This window comes from Tachysurus fulvidraco, chromosome 14 (assembly GCF_022655615.1).
Source record: "Tachysurus fulvidraco isolate hzauxx_2018 chromosome 14, HZAU_PFXX_2.0, whole genome shotgun sequence".
Classification (NCBI taxonomy): Eukaryota; Metazoa; Chordata; class Actinopteri; order Siluriformes; family Bagridae; genus Tachysurus; species Tachysurus fulvidraco.
In genome coordinates, this window is record NC_062531.1 from 16,331,895 (window position 1) to 16,356,097 (window position 24,203).

The window sequence follows — 24,203 nt, forward strand, 5'->3', positions numbered from 1 at the left end:
ATACAAAAAATAATATACTCAGGAGCCCTAAAATGAAGCTTTTTGAGACTTGGAGAACAGCCTAAAAACAGCAGTCTGAGATTCTGTTCAAGTTCCAGCCAAGCTGGGTTAAAAAGAAAAGAAACAGAACACATTTCCTATGCAGGATTTTATACATCCATGGTAATAAAATTATGAATTAGAATTGAAAAGCATGCTCATATCCATGGTAAAATATCTTCAAGAAAAGTGTACAGGTTCAGTCACCAACTAGTATCAGACAAGAAAATCAATGTGTAATCACAGTAGTTCCAGGTAGGGGTGTGCTCATGTGGTTTTATTCTAGTTTAACTCCAGGCATACAGAACTTTTGAATATCTGAATATTGAATATCTGACTTGTGCAGGTTAGCAGCCATCTGAAACTTTTGGAGCTTTGGCTTTCACCAATTTGTTGGATTTTTACTTGACGAGAAGAAAATGTTAATACATAACATTGACCAAACATTATTTAATAAACTCAAATTATTTATTTTATTTATTCATCTTTGGTAACAGTGCCATGTGCTTGTCAGAGTAGTAATATATCCAAAGTCTTCCTGGGAACATTAGCAAATGAATTAAGTGACCGCTGAAAAAACAAAACAGCCCCGCCCCCCCCCCCCACAAAAAAAAAAAAAAAAACAAACAAAAAAAACAACACCCCAGCAAAGTACACTGCTCAAAAAAAAAAAAGGGAACACTTAAGCAACACATCCTAGATCTGAATGAACGAAATAGTCTTAGTAAATACTTTGTTCTTTACATAGTTGAATGTGCTGACAACAAAATCACAAAAATTATCAATGAAAATAAAATGTATTAACCCATGGAGGTCTGGATTTGGAATCACACTCAAAATTGAAGTGGAAAAACACACTACAGGCTGATCCAACTTGATGTCCTTAAAACAAGTCAAAATTAGGCTCAGTAGTGTGTGTGGCCTTCACGTGCCTGTATGACCTCCCTACAACGCCTGAGCATGCTCCTGATGAGGTGGCGGATGGTCTCCTGAGGGATCTCCTCCCAGACCTGGACTAAAGCATCTACCAACTCCTGGACAGCCAGTGGTGCAACCCTGCTGCTGGGTTGTTGCCCTCCTAACTCCTCCAATGTACTGGCCTGTCTCCTGGTAGTGCCTCCATACTCTGGACACTACGCTGACAGACACAGCAAACCTTCTTGCCACAGCTCACAGTGATGTGCCATCCTGGATGAGCTGCATTACCTGAGCCACTTGTGTGGGTTGTAGACTCCATCTCATGCTACCACTAGAGTGAAAGCACCGCTAGCATTCAAAAGAGACCAAAACTTCAGCCAGAAAGCATAGGAACTGAGAAGTGGTCTGTAGTTACCACCTGCAGAACCACTCCTTTATTAGGGGTGTCTTGCTAATTGCCTATAATTTCCACCTGTTGTCTATTCCCTTTGCACAACAGCATGTTAAATTGGTTGTCAGTGTTGTTTCCTAGGTGGGCAGTTTGATTTGTGTGATTGGAGTTACATTGTGTTGTTTAAGTGTTCCCTTTATTTTTTTTAGCAGGGTATATCCAAACAGATCTAAAACATCTTTAATCTAACCACACAAGCATACAGTACTCTCCAAAAGTACTGGAATGGCAAAGTCAGTTGATTTGTTTTTGTTAAACATGATATTTGGATTTGAGCTTACTTATTTTTATATATATACACACATACACACACAGGAGATCAAAATTAGAGAACAATGACTATAGCATGGAAAAAGATTACAACAAAATTTTCTGAAGGTTACAACAGTCGGCAATTAGTAGGAAGTGTACAGGCCTCTGCTCTGAATGACTTCAGCACATCTGCGGCCACAGGACAGCACTAGTCTCTCACACTGCTCTGGTGTGATTTTGGTCCACTCTTCTTCCAGTTCGATGACTGTAGGGGGTTTCTTGGCCATAACTTTGTCACCAAGGATTTTCCAGAGGTTCTCTATTGGGTTGAGATCAGGACTCTGGGCAGGCCATGTCATTATTTCAATGTTTTCAGTTTCAAGGAACTGCTTTACCGGTTTTGCTGTGTGACATGGAGCGTTGTCCTGCATGAACACTGTGGGCTGATTGGGTGATGAACGCTAGGAAGGAACCATATGTTGTTGAAGAAGGTTCTGATAAACATTTGCATTTACTCTGCCATGTAGCTGTATAAGAGGCCCAACTCCTGCTGCAGAAAACATGCCAAACCATGACACTTCCTCCTCCACTTTTCACTGACTTCTTTATACACGTTTGGTTCAGTCTTTCTCCAGTTTGTTGCTGAACATAATATGTTTCCCATCGGACCCAAATAAATTAAACTTGCTTTCATCACTGAAGTGAACTTTGGACCAGTTCTCCTCTGTCCACACAACATGCTCCTCAGCAAAGCTTAGTCTAGCCTTTTGATTCTTTCTGCTAATGAGAGTTTTGGTCACTGCAGAGTGGGCTGCAGAGAGTCCAAATGCTCTTAAACGTAGAGACCCTGTATGACGAGACAGATCCTTACCCTGTTCAGCGCTGAACTGGTGAGCAATTCCAGCTGCAGTGTGGAAACGATTGCCCATTGAGATCCTCCGCAGTATCCTGTCCTCTCTTGTATTTGTCTTCCGTGGACGACCAGCCTTCTTGGGGGACTTGAATGAGTTTGTGATGTAAAGATTCAATATTCTTGAAATCACAGATTTGGAACGACCAACTTGTCTTGCTATGGCTGATAGGGTCATCCTTTTGGCCTTCATCTGGACAACCTGCTGCCGGAGGCTTTCAGTCAGTTTTCAGTCTTGCAGTCAGTGAAACTGGAAGTTAGGCTGCCAGTTAAATAGGGGTTGACATAATCAAGGAAATTAGCACCAGGTGCCAGATTAACACCAATAACTGGGAGGTTTCTGAAAATGTTCTCTAATTTCGATCAGTGTGTTTTCTGCAAAATAATGTTTTTTGTTAAAATGCCTTAGTTATTTTGTGGAAAAGGTGTTCTGGTAGCATGGTATAGACAGGACAAAAACTCCTTCAACTGTTGAACAGTGAAGATGACATTATTTCAGACTTGTTCAATTGTTTATAAATTGTTCTCTAATTTTGATCTACACACACATCACACAATACACACTATTTTATAAAGCATGAGATTTGATTAAATTTGCCTAGATTTTAATTAATTTGACTAAATATTGTATGATTAGTATTAAAAGTATTATTTACACTTGGGGAAATAGTAGAAGTATGTCCCTAGGTGAATCATGCTTATGAATATTTTTTTTTTCTATTCTCACTGATGGTTGTATACATTTGTATTCACATAAATAGTGCATTAATAAAGTGAAAATATTTTTAATAGCTTTTATCATATTTCAAATGTAGAGGAAACATTACACATTCAAATCCAAATCAAAGCATTATCAAATATCAAAGAAGGAGAAGAGAACGAATACATGAATTTAATCGGCGCTGGGGACAGGTTCTGGATGGAGGAGTCGGGGACTGAGGAGTTTGTTGGATCCTTGTGCTAAACCACGCGCCCCTGCCGCACGATACGACAACGAGCACGTTGTATATCCACTAAGCCATAGTGGAGATGGCAGGGGAAGCATCACCCAGGGCGAGCTTGGCGTGCGGCGGCGAGCATGTTGCAAAGAGCGTTTGCCTTTGGACCGGGGGAGGAAACCCCCAAGGCACGGGGAGAACATGCAAACTCCACACACACAAGGCGGAGGCGGGGAATCGAACCCCCAACCCTGGAGGTGTGAGGCAAACTTGCTAACCACAAAGCCACAGTGCCCCCTGTTGGATCGTAGCAGCGGCGATGCATAGGAGCGGCTCGAAGGTGAGGATTTAAAGGAGGGGAAATTACGGAAGTTGTGCCGGATTGGTGCGCATCGCGGATAGCTGATGCAGCTTACTACGTGGCCTGCCTGAACTAATGCGATGCTTTATTTGTCTCTTCAATCTAAATTTTTCACTTTTGAAGATTTAATTGAACATTTTTAATTACTGAACTAACAATTAGTAGCATAAACCTTGTTTTTGATAATTGCTGCACATCTGTGTTGCATCAACCCAACGTATGGCACCTGAATTGTCATAAATTTGAGTTTTGCCTCAGAAACAGCATTTTAAAGGCTTTTGTCCCTTCCATACCAAGGACAACTGATCTAGTACATGATTTATTATTAGTTTTCCCCACTTAAATAAAAAGGGCTGTAAATAATATGCAAGTCCCTTAAATTTCTTTTTAAAGCAACATTTATTTACAAACCCTTTGATGTCAAGATCAATCAAGAATACACAAACATCGGGACAAGCACAAATCCATAACTAGATTCAACATGAACTTATTCTGTAAAATCATTGATGACATGAAATGTAATTAATTTGTATATTAAGAAACATCATGAATAAAAAAAAATTGTATAGTGTGCCTATTAAAAGCTATGCCCTTGAACCTAACAATGCAGAAAACAAAATAAGGAAAAAAAAAAGAAACCATCACAAACCTGCATTAATCCCTCATTTAACAGACTAACTTCATAGCAGTTTGAATTATTCTAAGATCAGTCTGAGTCACTGTCTTTGTCAGTGTCTGCCTCCTTTACATCCACACTGAACTTGTACTCCTGGTCACAACCCATGTAAGCATCACTCATGAAATACAGTGTATAGTTCTGAACACCAACAACAGGGGCCACAAAATCCAGTTTTACCTGATGGGAAAAAACAAAACAACATAAATAAAAATACACTTATGATCAGTACTACGAGTTAATATTAGTGCAATACATTATTTAGATAATAGCAATATAGACAATATTGTAATAACAGAAAACCTTTGCTTTTTGTTGCAGAGTCAATCTCTTGATCGAGATAAGACTGTTAGATTTGGGGTCTCCAATCACAACCCACCAGCCCTCTTCACGTTTCTGAAAAATGGGCATTAAAAAAAATGACAATTTATTTTTCAGGATTTAAATGACAACACAAGGACAACACAACACACTATCACACCTTATCAGCACAATCTGGTGCACAATCATTAGGAAAAAATAAATAAATAAATAAAAAGATAATTTTAATTAGAAATCAAATTATGTAATTGGATTTCAAATCAGTCAAAATGTTACTAATTAGTAGATAATTGGGAGCACACCTGTGACTATAAAAATGCATGTCAGATTTTTAAAATCTAAAGCAAAAAACAGGTTATTTGCAGTGTATAATATTTGAGGCTAAAAAAAGAAAAAATTTGCTGTTAAAAAAAAAACAAACAAAAAAACTACCTCCAATTATATGGCAATGCCTTAGCATTAAGATTAATGACACAGAGGTACCGTGCAAGATTTGCAAAATTAAAGTTGCTACATCAAGTGACAATGCGACAAATTTTTATCAGCACCTGAAACAGCACAAAGAAAAATTCAAAATTCAACATTCTGAAGGCAGTGGCTTAACTGCTGACTGAATGGTGAATGCAATATGTACTTTACTAACCTGTGGAAACAGTGGAGCAATGACAGGTCCTGTAACCTCTTCCTCTCTCTCTAACTGCACCTGAACAACAACTGGACTGCCACTGGAAAATCAAACAAAACCATTACATTACACCCAAATGGATGAACACTCATTTCTGGTCAAAGACATGATTTAAGCATAGTGCTGTAGGTAATGAAACACAAAACAAATGCTTTTTAAATGTAATGAATATGCCAAGGACTGTTAGAATGACCCGGATACCTTATTTGCATATATGAAAGGTTCCCTGCAATCACCTACACTATTCAGTGCTTATCTGTGTAAGCACTAGTTCTGAATATTTGGTTCCAATGTTGATTAGCTGAGGATTAGGGAACTACATTACATGGGTAAGTATTGTGTAAGTATTGTGGTAGAGAATTTTTTTTGCTATTTATTAATAACAATTTTTTAAATACAAAAATATTTAATATTTGTATACCTCTCAAGTAATGCTGCACAATTAATTATATCCCAAACACGATGTCAGCCTGTTCGATTATATGACAGCAAAATGTTGCAATTTTATTAAATAAATAAGTGCATGCGTAGACTAGACAACACATGCATTGCACCACTAACAAAAAAAAGTACCAGAGAGTTTGATTTAGGTAGTGCACGTGTGAGGTCACTTTACTGTATCCGGTGTGCAGCACAGCAACTAGAACAAAGATGGATGTGGAGAACTAGAGCTGCAGCGACTAGAACAAAAATGGAGGACACCGAACCGGTAGCCAAAATAAATAAATAAATAAATAAATAAATACCTCTACCTCTGTTATATGGCGATGTTTTGGCTTTAAGATTACTGACAGCAGAGAGGGGTACTGTGCAAGATTTGCAAAATTAAAGATGCTACATCACATGACAATGACAAATTTATATCAGTACCGGAAACAGCATAAAGAAAATTTTGATGAATGAATGATAGAGAACCAAGATTAATAAAGAGACAGGCACAGAAAAGAAGGCACAAGCTGTTACCTGAAAAAACAAAACAATTACAGATGTATTTGTGAGTCTCATGTCATATGATAAGTCTTTGCATAGATATAAAAGACTCCAGACTCCATAATGTGCTTCTTGGCAAAAAAACAAACAAAACAAAAACATGATACTTATACACACTGTTAGTAAATTGGGATTTCAGAAAATAATCCGCACACTGGACAAGAGGTATTGGCTGTCCTCGTGAAACTATTTCTCTCAAGTAGCGATCCCTAAGCTTTATAACTCGCGCTACAGCAAAGTTCAAAAGGAAATGGAAATTCTTTCAACCACTAAGGACCTATGGTCATACAGGACAAGTGAACCATATACTAGCTTGACTGTGAACTTTGTTGAGGAGCTCAAACCGAAAAGCCACTGCCTGCAAACAGTGTATTTCTCCGACGACCACTGAAGTGAACATAGCCTTGGGCTTGAGAGGCACTGGCAGTGTGGGACCTCTTTGAGGAGCGTCAGGTTGCTATCAGAATAGACAACGGCACCAACATTGTAGACTTCATAAACTTCAAATAGTATATGTATTACATCTTGCAGAAATGTCCATTTGTTTGGACAAAATGTTTAAAATATATTATTTTTGTGAAAATGTGTACTTTTTTATTGTTTTAATTATTTAGCTATACTTTTGAGAAAAGTTTACATGCAAATGTGTAGTTGTAAAACTAGAAAATGATTTTAGAAATAATTTGTTTACTAAATGAAATAACATTTCAGCAATATCACTGATCCTTGTGTGTGCATTTTTCTTGATAACTCAAAGCTGACTCATGGTACCATTTATCGCAATCGCAATATTGACCTCAATAATCGCAATACAAATTTTTTTCAAAATCATGCAGCACTACTCTCAAGGATTCTTCATATCACATCAACATTAAAACATTTTTTGTCAAAATTATGAGACATTTCTAATATTCACACAGCTGGCATTTTCTCTGTTCATGCACTCAAAGTATGGTTAATGTCTTTAGAGATTTTCTCAAAACAATGTATGCATAATTTACTACACATCTGATAGTTGATTGCACAGGGTAAACCCCAAACACTATGTGGGCTAGTGGAGTACATCTTCACCATGAGCCAAAACTAGGAAGACTGCCACAGCAAAACATCCACTGTTGTTCCATTGGCAAGGGAGCAGGTTTTTTCGGGGATGCCGAAAGCATTGCTCGAGGAAGCGGGCGGACATCCATGCTAGGCTAAAAACAAACCCTATCCGGTTGGCTTTGCCGTCCAACTTTCTAATGTTTGCTCCCCGGACAATAAACTGGACTACACCCAACTCGCACACTACACAGCAAGACTTTAGAAACTGTTGCGTCCATGTTTTTATGGAGACATGGCTCAGCGTCAGTTCCGTACACCACCATTCAGCTAGATGGGCTCACCTTGTTTCATGCCGAGAGAAATGCAGCACTGTGCGGTAAAGCTCACAGTGGTAGTGCGTGTTTACATCAACACAGAATGGTGCAAGAACTCTGTGCTTGTTCATTGTTGTTAGAGTTTGTGACTGGTAGATGCAGGCCATTTTATTTACCATAGGAATTCACCATCGTTTTCAATGTCAGAGTGTACATTCCCCCCAGCGCTGATGCTAAAGAGACCCCATGTGAACTCTATGGGGCTATATTAGAGATTCTGTAGATGGATCCCTGAAGGACTGTTTATCGAGAGACATTTCAATCATACAAATCTCAAATCAGTGCTCCCTTAATTCCATCAGTATGTGGATTTTGTATAAATAATATCCAGCATGTTTTCCCCTCTCGTTGCAAACATTCCCGGCATGTATCGTGCAGAGCCCCGCGCCCCCACCTCGGCTACTCAAACCACATCTCTGTTATGCTAATTCGTCAGACGCTCTAAACGGGTTCCAAATCAGTTGAAAACCAGGCCAGCAGGAGCAACCTCTGCTCTTCAGGACTGCTTTGAGTGCACTGACTGGAACATCTTCAGGGAGGCAGCAACCAACGGCAACTCCGTCAACTTGGAGGGATGCTGTGACCATCTCCAAGACAAATCACCACACACTCCAACCACAGAAGCCATGGATGACTGCTAATGTGCATGCTGAAGACTAGAGACCTAGCTGTCAGGACAGGGCCAAACTGTTCCAAGCCATAAGAGAAGCAAAGCACATACATGCCCAGACAATTCACAGCCACCTCCAGGACAGCGGAGAGACCCGGCACATGTGACAGGGCATACAGGCGATCATGAACTACAAGACCGCTTCACTTGCCTGTGATAGTGAATCCTGTCTCCCAGATGCACTGTATGACTTCTACGATTTGAGGCGCAAAACAACATTGCAGCAAAGACGACCATCACTCTGCCCAACGATCAATTACTCTGTCTATCCAAGGCTGACGTGAGGAGAACTCTACGCAGAGTTAACCCATGGAAGGCTGCTGGATCAGACAAAATCCCTTGCATTGTGCTCAGAACAGCTAGTGGATGTCTTCATGGACATCAACATTTCCCTGAGCAGCGCTGCTGTTCCTACATGCCTCAAAATAACCAATCAGTGTTCACTCAATCCCAGCTCCATCACCAAGAAATCCCAGTAGGGTCTCTACTTCTTACGAAGTATAAGAAAAGCCAATTTCCCTCCCACCATCCTGACTACATCCTACAGAGGGAGCATTGAGAACATTCTGGGCAGCTGCATCACTGTCTGGTTTGGAAACTTCACCGTCCTGGATCGCAAGTCCCTGCAGCAGATAGTGAGGACAGCTGAGAAGATCATCAGAGTCTCTCTTCCCTTTATCATGGACATTTACACAACACGCTGCATCCGCAAGACCAACAGCATTGTGGATGACCCCACACACTCCTCGCATACACTTTTCTCCCTCCTGCCGTCTAGAAAAAGGTACCGGAGCATTCGGGACCTCACAACCAGTCTGTGTAACAAAATACAAGAAATCCCCTTGGATGCAGCTGCTCAGTCAAGAAAATCTATTGAATGAAGATCACTATGCAGCCTACCACTTGCTGTTTTCCCCAATTGCTCCCATTTTGATACAATATCATTAACAGTTGACCATGGAATATTTAGTAGTGAAATTTCATGAATAGACAAATTGCACAGGCTGAGAGCAACCCATTATTTCACAAATGTTTGTAGAAGCAGTGTGCATGCCTAGGTGCTTGATGTTATACACCTGTGGGCATGAAAGTGATTGGAACACCCAAATTCATTGATTTGGGGTGTTCCAAAATGTTTGGCAATATAGTGTATGCTCCAACTTTCGTGTTTTGTACATCAATGCAAAACTTGTGGAAAGAATAGTGATATCTGTAATCCTTACCTTTTGATGTCATCTTTGTCAACCACTTCATAGGAGAGCTCAATGTTAGGGTATCTGTTACAGAAACGTGCCACATCAGCCATCTGAATATCTGACAGCTGCAGAAGAGTAATGCGGTCCTCATCCTCCATCTCCATGATGTCAAAGATGCTCTCCACACCCTACATTTACATTGACAGCATTTAGCAGACACCCTTATATCCAGAGTGACTTAAATTTTTTCTCTCTCATTTTTATATAACTAAGCAATTGAGGGTTAAGGGCCTTGCTCAGGCGCCCAGCAGTGGCAGCTTGATGGACGTAGGAATCGAACTCACAATCTTCCGATTGGTAGCACAACACCTTAACCACTAGGCTACCACATCCCCTACATACACCAAAAATGCAATGAAAGCAAATTTCATGGAGTGGGTGAAATGAAATATAAATCCCAAAATTTTCACCTTTTCTGTACAGCGTTTGACGTGCTCTGTTGTGAAGTGTGGCAACTGTTTTAGATAAGAATCCTTAGACCACATGGCTTGTGTCACCATTTGGGCTAGCTCCATAGCAGCCAATGCTGGACTCAGCCAGCCATTGCTCGAGAGCACGTCTACACATGCCTGGATGAGACGTACAGCCTACATGCAAAAAAAAAAAAAAAAGATTTTTTTAATTAAAAGAATTTTAAAACATTAAAATATATTGCTTACAACATGGACATAATTGTTTTTTCAGGGACTGTCCATTATTTAAATATGTAACTAGGGTAGCAACAGCTAAAAAACAAATAGCTGGGAGGCTATGCACGGTATAGCACCCCCTAGTCATGGAATAAAACAAATTTTGTCCTCTCATGGCTATATATTTTAACCATAGCTTTAAAGGTTGTGTCAACCTTTAGTGATGCACTGCAGAGAGACGACCAAACTTTTTTTTTTTTTAACAATATTCATTCACTAACTGAACTATTGGCACGATACCCAATTAAATGTCAAAATGTGTGCCATATGCCATCTTTTTCCTACAGCTGTTGGAATTTCCATAACTTTCACTGTGCGTTGCAAAGGTTATATATGGTTGAAATGACAAGTTTTTTGACTTGAAATTCAAATAGTTAAATAATTACAGTACCAAGTAGTATTTTTTTATTAAGTAAACCGCATGATGCAATACCAAATTCCAGCTCAAGCTTTCAGCTCCTGGGAAAGGCTATTACTTACAGAACTAACACCTTAACTTGACTCCCATCAACACCTACACCACAGAATTGACACCTCCTTTAAATAAGACTTCAAAATGCATTTAAATACATACACCCTGGCATGTAGAGGCCAGGTTGTTTGCAAATCTCAATAGGTTATCATCTCAATAGGTTTATTGAACTATTTTTGCAGGTCTAGGTGGCAAAACACTTCACATTATTCTATTGATCCTAAATTGAGATACACAGTCCAAAGGCAAGCTTTTCAGTCAAAGTTTTAAGAAAAAAAGCAATGCAACTTTAAAAATAAAATAAAAATAAAAAAAATTCTTTTGAAAAAACATGAACAGCAACCCAGTTCCAAATAACACTGTATGGTTTACCAGTTAATTCTTAAAGAAATAGCATTCAGGTTTCCTGACATATTTCAGCATGAATTTAACTGGGTTATTACTGTTTGATTGATATGTTCTTTAAGTTTTCATCGGAGTAAAATTTAGATTTATAAAAATTCATTGTTGAGAACGAAAACTGGAAGGGCACAGTCTTTATTTCATGCTTATTAAACGCAATGCATCATGTTTTCCCACTTTTCCAGCTGTATTACACATTTACAGTCATATTTAAGTATCTGTTCTGTCCCAACAGAATTATCAAAGTGGGAAAACTCAGTGGGTTGCAAATGTCTCAAACATTAACCTAGAAGAAAATTTTAATGGAACAAATTACACGCACAATAGAAGTTTGATGCGGACCTGTAATCAATGTATTTGCCTTTTTCTCCCCAATGCATTTAATTCAGATAATGTAAAAGAGTCGCAATGAATTGCATCAATTCAGAAATGAGAATTAAGCACATATTTTGCTCACCTTACTGAGTATTTCTTCAGTGTCAGACTGAAGCTCAGCACTCAACTGCATACGGGACAAATGGGCCTGTAACAACAGGTTTGTCTTCACATGGGGGTCATTAAACTTGGGGCCGTTCAGTTTGTGAGGTACCTTCTGGGCTAGCTGCACAGAATAAAATGCATAACATTAAAAAAACAAAAAACAAAACAAAAAAAAACAGGTTGTTTGACTTTAGTGATTAATTTGTGCATGTAATTGACCTGATGAAGCAGGGTGTCTTCGTGGTGCCTGATTGGTATGTTCTTGTACTCAGCAGCATTGGAGATGATCTCAATCAGACCACGGATTTTAGTCTTGGCATTCAGAGACATGCTGAATAACTCTAGACAATAAACATTTCAGGATATTTTTTAAGCAAAAAAAAAAAAATTTTTTTTTATATTTTATATATATATATATATATATATATATATATATATATATATATATATATATATATATATATATATATATATATACACACACACACACACACACACACACACACACACACACACACTTATCTGCAGTGCATGAACATAGCATAGGTTCACACAATATAAACATTTTCCAAAACATTCATGTGCGGATGAAAGGGTATAAATAGAGCCAAGAAGCAAAACCAGTAGTCAAGCAACTTTAAATATTCCATACAAATAATCATCTTACCAATGGTGGTATAGTTAATGTAGTAGTATGCAGCAATCATGCCGAGATTAAGAGGTGCAACATCCATCTCATCCTCAATGCTGATGCACTTGGACTGCTCCAGATCCTGCAGTGTGTTCTCCACCAATTCAGACAAGTGGTCTGACAGATGCCGATGAGACATACCTGCATTGTAAAGAGCAGCCAAAAACAATAAAAATATGTAGATAAAAGCATCATAGATAAATGGCCTATCAAACTTCTTTTTAGCACACAGCAATATTTTACCCTGAAGATTGTAGTAATTGGGGTTCTGGGTCATTCGACGGTAAAGAAAAGTCCAAGTGAGGTAGTCCACAGCATCCTGCTTGTTTTCAACAGTCTTGGTGACTATCTCAGCGTTGAAGTGGTCATGAAGACGGTGGTCCAAATGAGATTCAACAGGCAAAGGCTCATAAAGAAACTTCTTAAAGAAGTCCTTATATACAAAGAAAAATGCAAAGTGTGTGAAGATTATGGGAAAGAGGAAAAAAAAAAAAGAAAAAAAAACAATGGGAAGTTTCATAGCTTGAAAACTTGATTATACCTTTTTAGAGCCCTGGCACATAATGACACAGCAGCCCTCATCATCCTGAAGGGGACGATTGGCCTTCCCCACCATTTGCAGCACATCATAGATTGGGTAATCCACGTAACTAAAAGGACAAAAGAAAAGGTTAACAATGAATCTTAACTAATACACAAAAACTGAGATTAACGATGTCTACTAAAAATACATACGCATGAATTTTCCCATTGTAATATTGTGTGTCCATGACGATGACCAAATGGGCAGAGATGTTTGTTCCCCAGCAAAGAGAACGAGAAGCCACCACAACTTGAATAGCACCTTTAAAACAAGAAAATGTATACATAAGCTCCTTCATTTATGAAACACCAAAAGAGGGCATTGCCCTATAAAGCTCCATCACATCACATTTTGCAGTTTACACAAATGAACCTCCAAGTTTCTTCTAATCAAACCCTTCTAAGTCACAGGCTATGCAGGATTACAGTACATACTAGGATATATCCCCACAAAAGTGTAAAATGTAAACGTTCTAGCATTTAGCAGACGCTCTTTTCCAGAGTAACTTACTTTTCACAACCCTTTACAAGACAAGTAGATCACTGGAATATGCAAGTAAATTTCCCAATAGGTGACAAAAATATATCTTTAATTAGCCAATGGATAGTAAATTTTCTGATTTTACTTGTCTATGATTAAGATTAAATATGTTTACTGCAGATATAATTTCAATGCCTGCCTTGAGAGTACTCGGTCTTTTAGCAGAGAAAAAAAAACATGCATTCTAAATCGAAAATTGACAGTTCCAGGCTCAGTGGCTGTCAGATTTTGACTGGCTTTTGTACGATGAGGAGAAACATGTGATAGAAAACTGCAGAAGAAAACCCACATAAGCCAGTAAAACAGACTTTGTATCAGGTTCAAACAGTTTGAAACGTGAAAATCTTAATCAACATGCAGCTTGAGTTGGATTCAAGCAAAGACCCTGAGGAATCTGCAATTGCAAGTGTTTCAAACACAATAAGAAGAATGACAGCACAGAGAGATGTACCGTAATTTCCGGACTATTGAGCGCACCTGAATATAAGCCTCGCCCACTGAATTAAAAAAAAAATTTATTTTGAACATAAATAAGCCGCACATGTCTATAAACAGCAGGTGCCTACAGGTACATTGAAACAAATTAACTTTACAAAGACTTTAACGAAACACGGGAGGGAGCTGCTGACATAGACTCATCCGTACCCTGATGGACAGGCTTTTACGTCCCATAAAACTGAGACACCATGATGGTTCACCTCTAAAACCCTCAAACTTCATCGTGGTGGCGATTGTTTTGGCTTTCAGTCGGATCTGCACAGTTGAAACACCTCGGCCCTCTGCTCTGTGTGTTGACCCAGTCTTCAAGCTCATTTTCTAGTTCGGGCCATCTGCTTTTCTTCCCTCTGAAAGCTTTAGTTGTCTTTTTGCACCGAGTCAATTCCTCACGCTGCTGTTTCCAAAGTCTTATCATCGACTCATTAAGACCAAGCTCCCATGCAGCAGCTCTATTTCCTTTTCCAACAGCCAGATCAATCGGCTACAACTCAAAAGCTACATCATATGCATTTCTCCGTGTCTTTGCCATGATGAGTGTGACAAAATGACTACCGTAATCAGAATGATGGGAAGTTTGAGCATGATCTATTTAATCTAAACAGTGAACAAAAAAGTTGTTTGACCGTAACCCGTTCGGCAATTTCATTGGTCTAATGAAAGCTTCATGCCAAAAAATGAGCACGTCACAATGTTTTTTTTTTATTTGGGGGGGAAAAAAACAAACAAAAAAAACCAACAACATTTGAAGCGGGAAAATTACATATATTAGCCGCATCATTGTTTAAACTGCAAGGTTCAAAGCGTGGGAAAAAGGTTGCGGCTTTAAGTCCGGAAAATACGGTAAGCTTTCTGTAGAAATGAATACAGCATATTATATAACAAAGTGGGAATTGAGTTTTACTCAGATGAAGGCTATAATTATGCACTGAACTCTTTTCAAACATTTCTGCAGATTTACAGGATATGGAGTCAAAGAAAGTGAATTCAACTACATATCCAGAGTTTCCCGCAGCACTTTGCAGTTCGGGCGGCCCGCCTAAGCTGGGAAACCCTACCACCTTAACTAGGTTGTCCAAAACAATAAAAATTCCGCTGCACAAAAGGCTGTTAAGTGCATCTCGGAGAATAGTGCGGATGCGTTTCACACCGCGAGTGGGCACGTGCGCCACACAGCCGTAATGAGAGAAAGACGTAGTCCGTCACTATCTGGAGGATAACTAGCCAGTTTATAAAATGCGTGTCCGTGAGAACTGTAAAAGGACTTATGTTTTGGGTTTATTTAAGCTTGTTATTGTATTAGTCTATTGTATTTAACCCTCTGGGGTCAACAGGCTCGCTGGCGCGTTTTTGGCGCTTTTTTCCTCTTCAAGGTGAAATCCACTTAAAATACGCCGTCATTCATAATCATACACACACATGTAATACATCATTCAAAACTGTGAAGTATCTACTTTTCTTTGATTGCCTTCATAATAACAAAACGCTGTGCTTTTGGCAAATAAAGAAAATAACCAGGGTGTGCATTCAGACATCTCTGTCTCCTTGACCATCTTCCTGTCCTTCTTTTAACACTTTACAAACATGAACTGATAACTCCGCCAATACTTATCACACGAACATGATACATATGTCTAATGAAAGCCTGAAATGTCTACTTTTAAATGAGGTAATTAAAATCGAAAGCAAATATTGTCTTTTTGTGTAATCTGTATGTAAGTAAAGAGAGGTACAGTTTTTCTGGCTCGACCTCATTAGCGCTTTATGTGATCCCACCTACCGCGTGCGCGCCATTCATATGAAAATTACCTGAGCGGGCTATGCAAACAGGATCAACGCCCCCAAACAATGCTATAAGAAGCAAAAAATTTTTTTTCATTCATTCACTTATCGACACGCTGGGAAGATGAAACGCTTTACAGCTGAGAAAGCTCTACAGATGCTCCTGGACAGTGAGGAAGAGTTCACCGTTTCCTCAGACGAAGAGCAGGACTCCGACGACGAACATTTGTATTTTGAAGAGCGACTTGATCCAGCTGAGGATATAATTTCTGAAGAGTAAGTTTTACTTACATTTGTTGAAATCTTGTGTGATGTAAAATTATATATGCTGTACGGTATACAGACTATTTGCAAGCAGATATTCAGAGCGACTTTATAGAAATGTCTCGTAATTGGCAACTTTTATTTACCTTAAAATGTTAGTTCTTATTAAGCTGTATGCTGATTAATGTAATGTGAATATACAATATTTTATATAGCAATATCACTGTTTAGAATATATTTTGACTAGTGTTTATGTCTCAAGTAGTCTTGTTTACGTGACTATCTGTTCGGGTGTAAATGTATCGATGTGGTGTCGATGAGCTGTAAATGTGTCCGGTGATATGTCGTGTTAAATTAAAATGTTTAGCCATAAATGTGTATGTTAATGGACCGTTAACAAACATATACAGCGCATCTCTGTACCCAATTATCTTATCTCAGCTATGCTTGACTGCCTGAGTTATTGCTTTATAAGTTTGTTATTGTCTCGAATACATTATATTAATTATTAAAAACTTTTGTAGGAATGTGGCTGCATCACTCTTGTCTTCACCTGCACCGGCTGCAACACTTTCACCTCCGTTTGATGTTTGCATGGGGGCACGCAGCAACGAGAACAATAAAGATTACGTCCACATGTAACTATTTTTTTCTATTATGCGTGCAGAATATTTGTATTACTGATGTGGAAAATACATTATATTAATTATACATTAATTGTTTTGTAAATACTTTGAAAAATACATAATACTAATTATGATTTTTTTTTTTAGGAATGTGGCTTCACCTTCGTCTGACACTCGCACGAGGGCACGCAGCAACACGACCGACATTCATCCTGTGTAAGCCAGTGTACCGATTTTTATGTTCTCAGTATTAGTAATACTGGTGTGTTGCTTTGTACTTTGGAAGTACATGATACTAATTATGATATTTTTTTTTAGGAATGTGGCTGCGACACGTTCACCTACGTCTGACACTTGCACGAGGGCACGCAGCAACGCAACTGGGGGAAAAAAAAAAAAAAAAAAAAAAAAAGAGCATACATTCACTCTTGTACCCATTTTTCATTTATATTTTATATTAGTATATATTAGTTATATATTATTGATACTAATGTGTTGCTTAATACTTTGGAAAATACACAATGAGACTAATTATGATTTTAATTATGATTCAGTTCTCAAAGCAACTGAGACTAATGTGTAAGTACAGTTTATTAAAGTGTCACTGCTACAGTAAAATACTGCGTAATCATTTTATTTTATATTTGATTCAAAATTTTTCAAAACCTAACCATTTATTTATTTACAGATTTAACACTGACAGTGATAATGCACCTGTTGCAAAGAGACTCAAGACCAACATCCAGGCAAGCAGCAGGCAGTCCGTTCCGTCATGGAAAACAGAGACTGATATTGATGTGGTTCCACACACCGAGTTTCTTTCCTGCACGGGAACCTGGACCACAGCTGAGTCCTGCAGATGCACACACACCCCTGAGTCTCTTCAAAATGTTTTTCCATGAGAATGCAGTGTCAACTCCAAGTCTAACACCAACGCTCAGGCTGCCAGGGCAACAGCAAAGGGTTGCAAGTACAAATGGAAAGATGTCAGCATCACTGAGATGTAGTGATGTACATGAGAGGTATCTGTCTGTTCAACAGTACACCCTGCTTATACAGGAGAGACAGTGCAGAGGAGGGTAAAATCAAAAGACACATGGAGCACAAAGACAATTCCATGTCCTGCACCTGTGACTGCCTACAATCAACACATGGGGGGTGTTGACCTTTCTGATCAGCTGGTACAGTACTACACTGCACAGCACAAGACAATGAAGTGGTACAGAAAGATCTTGTTACACTTCTTGGACATTGCTGCCACCAATGCCTTCATTATGCACAAGGTATATGGTAACATGACCCACAAACAGTTCATGGAACAGCTAGTTGTAGAGCTCTGTGGCATAACAGATAAAGCAGAACCAAAACAGACCAGGAGTAAACATGTGCCAGTTCCGGTATCTCGGCCGACCTCTGATGTAAGAAATACTGCCACTGTTGGTCGCCGGAAATGTGTGCGCTGCAAGACAGTGCAAACCTTGGAAATGCAAAACATGTAATGTTCCCTTGTGTGTTCAGTTAAATAGGAACTGTTTTGAACAATGGCATGACAACATTTAAAAAAATTATAAGTATTTAATTTATATGTAAAACCAAACTGTACATTTACAGCTGACATTTTGAATCATTGCATACAATAAAGCTTCTTGACTCTTGACTCTATTGTATTGTAGCGTCTTGTACCAGTCATTTTAGATTTCATGTCCCAGGCACCCTAAATTTCAACATCTACTCCTCAATTAACCGATGAGCAACCCAGTTTTACACACACCTGGCTCCAGAATGACTGGAGCCTACACAAAGACCAGATAACCCCATGCGGCTTCTCTGATTAGGGGCCCTCAACACACACACACACACACACACACACAATGAGACATTCCTTTTACTAATAAAACCCAAAGATAAGGTACTCTATGGTTCTCATTCTTATAACCCTTTTTGTAATGTGTCCTTCTTTTAAGGCTTGCCTGACTTAAAATTATTTGCTCCTTAATTTCCTGACAAGGGTGTATTTTATTCATGTGTCAGAAACAACATCGTATATTAAAATCCGTTATACTCTATCATCATATCTTACTGATCATGGCATGTTAATGTATACCTGTTCTAATGCTGTATGCCCCTTTAAGGTCTGATGTCAGAATGTATACGAAGCTATTGTTTTCTTTTTACTTCCCTAATGAAAGTGCATCTTGTTTTATGTTTCATTTTTGTTTCTTTGCCTTTATAAGAACACAATATCGTATTAACACCAGTTACCCTTTGATTATTAATGATCTATGTATGTAATGTACCGCTGCCTTCATACCGTCATTACCCTTCATGTTTAGTATCCAAATGACCACAAAATTATCGGTTACTCATTTTTCAAGCACTGGTGTATTTTATTTGAGCACGAAAGGCGCCATACCGTCTTAATACACCCTGGATCAAACTTTAAAGTCATCTAAAAGTTTGATAGCTAAACCACGCCCACAGACACCTGAAACAAAGGGAGTTTTTCCCTCCAAAACCTTGACCGAAGTATTGGTCATCTCCCCAAAGATGGGTGGAGTTCACGACCATTAAATTGTCACAAACACCACGAATCCATGGTCAGACTTTCGGAACAGCTTCAAGACGACTCCATCTTCCTTCAACGAAGTTCCAGCAAGCTTCACTTCCAAGAACGACAACTGCTCTGATCTTCAGGAGAACTTGGAAGAACGTCTGACCCCACCCTAACTGACTTTTCAGAGATTTCTCTGTTGCATCCGGACTCTTGTGCAGTAAGCCAATGCAAGTAACCGTTTCCTTTACCAACCAATTTCGATGCGTAATTTTAAGTAGTAATCTCTCATTGAATCTTAAGGTGAATTTAAGTTTCTGTGATGATTTCCCAGTTAGGGTGTGGTTAATTTTGAAGTTTAAGCTTGCCATTCCTTTCCTTCCTTTCTCTAATTTCTTCTTTCCAGTCTCTTCCTCCCTTTCCCCAATTTTAATTTCTTTCATTTTATTTTATTTTAATCTTCGTTTTCCCCATTTCTTTTGTTTGTTTGTGTAGTTAGTTTTATGTTGTGTTTGTCTCATTCATTAAATGGCATAATTTTGAGCCACAGGTGATTTGTCTCTGAATATCGCTCACAAATTAAGGTACCTGCAACATCAGGTCTGAACTACATGCTCTATTGAGTTAATTTAATTTAAATTACAGTATACTGTAAAAGGAAAGCGAATCTTTCTTGGCCGGGAAGATACCGCCTTCATAGAATTAATAAAGGCACACGGCCTGTTCGCCGGACGAACAGACCAAATAAGCGTAACCTTAATTCCAGTACCGTTAATTTCAACTTAGGTTAAAATATTTAGAAGTCACTATAACACGTTATAGTGACTTCTAAATATTTACCTTGCTTCACGAGCCAAAATCGCTACAGTATTGTTCATGTTTTTTTAACATTGGTAAAATAAAAGTCTTATCAAGTACAGATATAAATAAAATCTTAAGTGTTTTGTACTTCATTGTACACTATTTTATTAAACTACAAGCAAAAGATTTTCTCTAAGTCTCCCCACATTCATTCTTTTGTCAACACAATCCAGACTAAGCCATTAGGGGGTTGGGCCTCCTCAGGTGTGAATCAATATTCATGACCATTGACCCTCCCTTGCATATTGCCTTCACACAACAAAAACTGTCTTACAAAAGTGAAATCAATGTATTGTTTCATGTGAATGAGTGGGTAAAATGGTTTTCACATCTTTTTGTAGCAAATCATCAACTCTACAAGAGTAGAGAACTTTATTGTGTGTGAACAAATGCTTAGTATGTGTTTCTTGGCCTTATTTCAGCATCTTTTCTTTTTCTTTTTTTTTACTACCCACGCATAAACATCATTTACTTAAAAATACAAACATGTACATACATTTTACTTACATAATATTGTAGCCCAGTTTGTGCTGAATACAATGTTACGTGATATTAGCCATTAATATGTTTTGAAATAACTTGAAAAAGACCAAATGTAAGAGCATGTCAGAACCTCTGCCAGTGTCCCAAAATGGTCAGACCCCAGAGGGTTAAAATAAATTAGCTGGTGATTTTGTTGTTCGAGTTCACCTTCACTTTTTTTTTTTTTAGTAATTGTTAAATGTAGTACAGAGTCTGTGGTCTATCTTACAAAGAAGCGCCGCCCCACTGGGCCCCGCCCATCCCTACCGCCTTAACGAACAAATTTTCTGCGGGAAACCCTGATATCAATTATGATTGATGGTGCAACTGATTATTCTGTGACAGAAAATGAAGCCATCTATGTACATGCTGGGTTGCCAATAAAATCATCTTGTTTTTTCAGAGCTGTCACTTGCTCATGCGGATGGTGTGACTGACTACATACAGTCCTCAAAGACAAAATTTTAATTCTTCTCGAGAGGAAAAGACAATCTTGTGAGCCAAGCTGGGCAGTATGCAGAATATATGATATGGAGAATTTGGCCTAAACCAGTCACAATGCTGACATTGCTGGTAGAGGGGAAAAAGGTTTTCAAAAACATTAAAACAAACTCTATCCAAGAGGGTACGCTGGAAACTTATCACACTCAGACTCACGCTCCGCTGCTCTCTGTTTTACTGGAACTTGGCTCAGTCACACAATCCCGGACAGTGGTTTACTTCTCTTGGGCTTCCACTTACACTATGCGGATCGCGTAACGGAGCTATTGAGTAAAGTGAAAGGCAACGAAATCTGTTTGTACATTAATGATTGGTGTACAGATGTCACAGTGCTGAATAAATACTGCAGCCCAAACCTGGAATCAATGTTCATTAAATGTAAATTGTTTTATTCACTGCAGGAATTCTCCTCATTCATTCTGACTTGAGTTTACATCCCACCGCAGGCCAACGTGAGTGATGCACTGCAAAACCTGGCAAACTAAATATCTGGCTCGAAGCAAAATAATCCGGATTCTCTTTTTATTATTCTTGGAGACTTTAACAGGGCAAAACTAATACTCAAACTTCCCAAATACAGACAGCATATAAATTGTCCCACAAGGGAGAAAAATACACTGGATCATTGCTACACAATTCTAAAGGATGCATATTGCTCTGTACCCAGGGCAGCCTTGGGGAACTCCGATCGTTGCTCGGTTCATCTTATTCCAACCTACAGTCAGAAACTAAAACCTACTAAGCCTGTAGTAAAAACAGTGAAGAGATGGACCAGTGAGGCAAAGCAGGAACTACAAGACTGTTTTGACTGCACTGATTGGAGTATCTTTGAGGCTGGAACTGACAGCCTGGATGAACTGTCTGACATCGTACATCAGTTTTTGTAAAGACATGTGTGCCAACCAAAACCTTCTGCAAGTACAGTAATAACAAGCCATGGTTCACAGTCAAACTGAAGAAACTTCGACAAGCCAAGGAAGATGCCTACAGAGGAGAGAACAAAACTCTGTATAGGAAGACCAGGAACCTACTGACAAAGGAGATCAGAATAGCCAAAAGAAGCTACTCTGAAAAGCAGATAACAACCCTGCGTCAGTGTGGAAAGGCCTGCAAGACATCAAACTACAAGAATCACCCCCAATCTCCCACTGAAGCAAACAAAGGCCTGGCTGACGACATCAACACCTTCTACTGCAGGTTTGAGAACATCTTCACACCTCCCATCCAACCCAGCACACTGACCGACATCACACCTCTGGGAAGCCCAATAATAACAACTCCCAGCAATCAAGTTGCACTCACTATTTGTGAAGAGGATGTGAATCGACTCTTTCAGAGACAGAAGACAAGGTAAGCCCCCAGCCCAGACGGGTCTCCCCCTCCTGTTTCAAAGCATGTGCTAATCATTTGGCTCCTATCTTCACCTATATCTTCAACAGATCTCTGGAGCTGTGTGAAGTTACCTCCTGCTTTAAACTGTCTGCAATCATCCCAGGCCCCAAGAAACCCTCCATCACTGGACTGAATGACTACAGGCCTGTTGCTCTGACATCTGTGGTCATGAAGACCTTCGAACAGCTGGTATTGGCCCACCTGGGGCAAGTCGTGGCCTAATGGTTAGAGAGTCTGAATCGTAATCCTAAGGTTGTGGGTTCGAGTCTCGGGCCGGCCACAACTGAGGTGCCCTTGAGCAAGGCACCGAACCCACCAACTGCTCCCCGGGGGCCGCAGCATAAATGGCTGCCCACTGCTCCGGGTGTGGGATGTGTCCACTCCCCACTGTTATTCTCCCTATACACTAATGACTGCACTTCAAGTGACCAAACTGTTAAACTCCTGAAATTTGCAGATGATACTACGCTCATCGGTCTCATCCAAGATGGCAAAGAGTCTGCATACCGGCAGGAGGTGAAGTGGCTGGTTCTATGGTGCATTCAGAACAGTCTGGAGCTAAACACACTCAAAACTGTGGAGATGATAGTGGACTTTAGGAAAGACCCCTCAACACTACTCCCCCTCACAATATCCAACAGCCCTGTGTCATCTGTGGAGTCCTTCAAGTTTCTGGGCACTACCATTTCCCAAGACCTGAAATGGGAGTGCAACATAAATACCATCATCAAAAAGGCCCAGCAGAGGATGTACTTTCTACGCCAATTAAGGAAGTATTGTCTGCCACAGGAGCTGTTGATGCTGTTCTACACTGCAGTCATTGAATTGGTCCTGTGCACATCCATCACCATCTGGTTTGGTGCAGCAACTAAACAGGACAGAAACAGACTGCAACGCACAGTAAAAACAGTAGAAAAAATAATTGGACGCCCCCCTGCCCACTCTCTAGGACTTGTACGACACAAGAACCAGAAACCCGGGCAGGAAAAATAACCACTGACCCCTTGCACCCTGGACACAACCACTTTCAGCTCCTCCCTTCTGGCAGGCGCTACAAAACTCTGCTTATGAAAACTGCCAGACACAGGAACAGTTCCATTCCCCAGGCAATCACCCTGATCAACAACTCAACATAATTATATTTACTGCTTCTTATCATGCAAGTACTGCATTATCAGGACTGTCAGTCATCACATCACCTGTATATTACACACTACTGCTGCTATATATTGTACAAAAGCATAATATTGCACAATATTGTCATTTGCACACCCACACTTTATGTACATAACTGAACGTTCATAGTCTATATTCGTATTTTAAATATTTTATTAATATTTTACACTCATTCTGTCTATATTGTATGCCATCGTCTGCATTGTTTTCTTGTATAGTTTGTATAGTATTGTGTTATTTATGTCTGTACTTTTGAGAGTCACAAACTGCTGGAACCAAATTCCTGACAGA

At 39.3% G+C, this 24,203-nt stretch overlaps 1 protein-coding gene across 1 annotated transcript in view; it reads right to left on the reverse strand.

Moving 5' to 3' along the window:
* Nucleotides 1-3,339: 3,339 nt before the first annotated feature.
* snrnp200 (small nuclear ribonucleoprotein 200 (U5)) overlaps nucleotides 3,340-24,203 on the reverse strand; it is a 62,225-nt gene continuing 41,361 nt past the window's right edge. The window contains exons 35-45 of the mRNA XM_027171029.2: nucleotides 13,355-13,463; nucleotides 13,161-13,269; nucleotides 12,863-13,052; nucleotides 12,596-12,760; nucleotides 12,148-12,269; nucleotides 11,906-12,049; nucleotides 10,296-10,472; nucleotides 9,853-10,013; nucleotides 5,510-5,591; nucleotides 4,849-4,941; nucleotides 3,340-4,725 (exon numbers count right to left, since the gene is read on the reverse strand). Coding sequence (XP_027026830.1) covers nucleotides 4,576-4,725; nucleotides 4,849-4,941; nucleotides 5,510-5,591; nucleotides 9,853-10,013; nucleotides 10,296-10,472; nucleotides 11,906-12,049; nucleotides 12,148-12,269; nucleotides 12,596-12,760; nucleotides 12,863-13,052; nucleotides 13,161-13,269; nucleotides 13,355-13,463 — 1,502 coding nt within the window. The 3' untranslated portion in view covers nucleotides 3,340-4,575. The remainder of the gene's footprint in view (nucleotides 4,726-4,848; nucleotides 4,942-5,509; nucleotides 5,592-9,852; nucleotides 10,014-10,295; nucleotides 10,473-11,905; nucleotides 12,050-12,147; nucleotides 12,270-12,595; nucleotides 12,761-12,862; nucleotides 13,053-13,160; nucleotides 13,270-13,354; nucleotides 13,464-24,203) is intronic.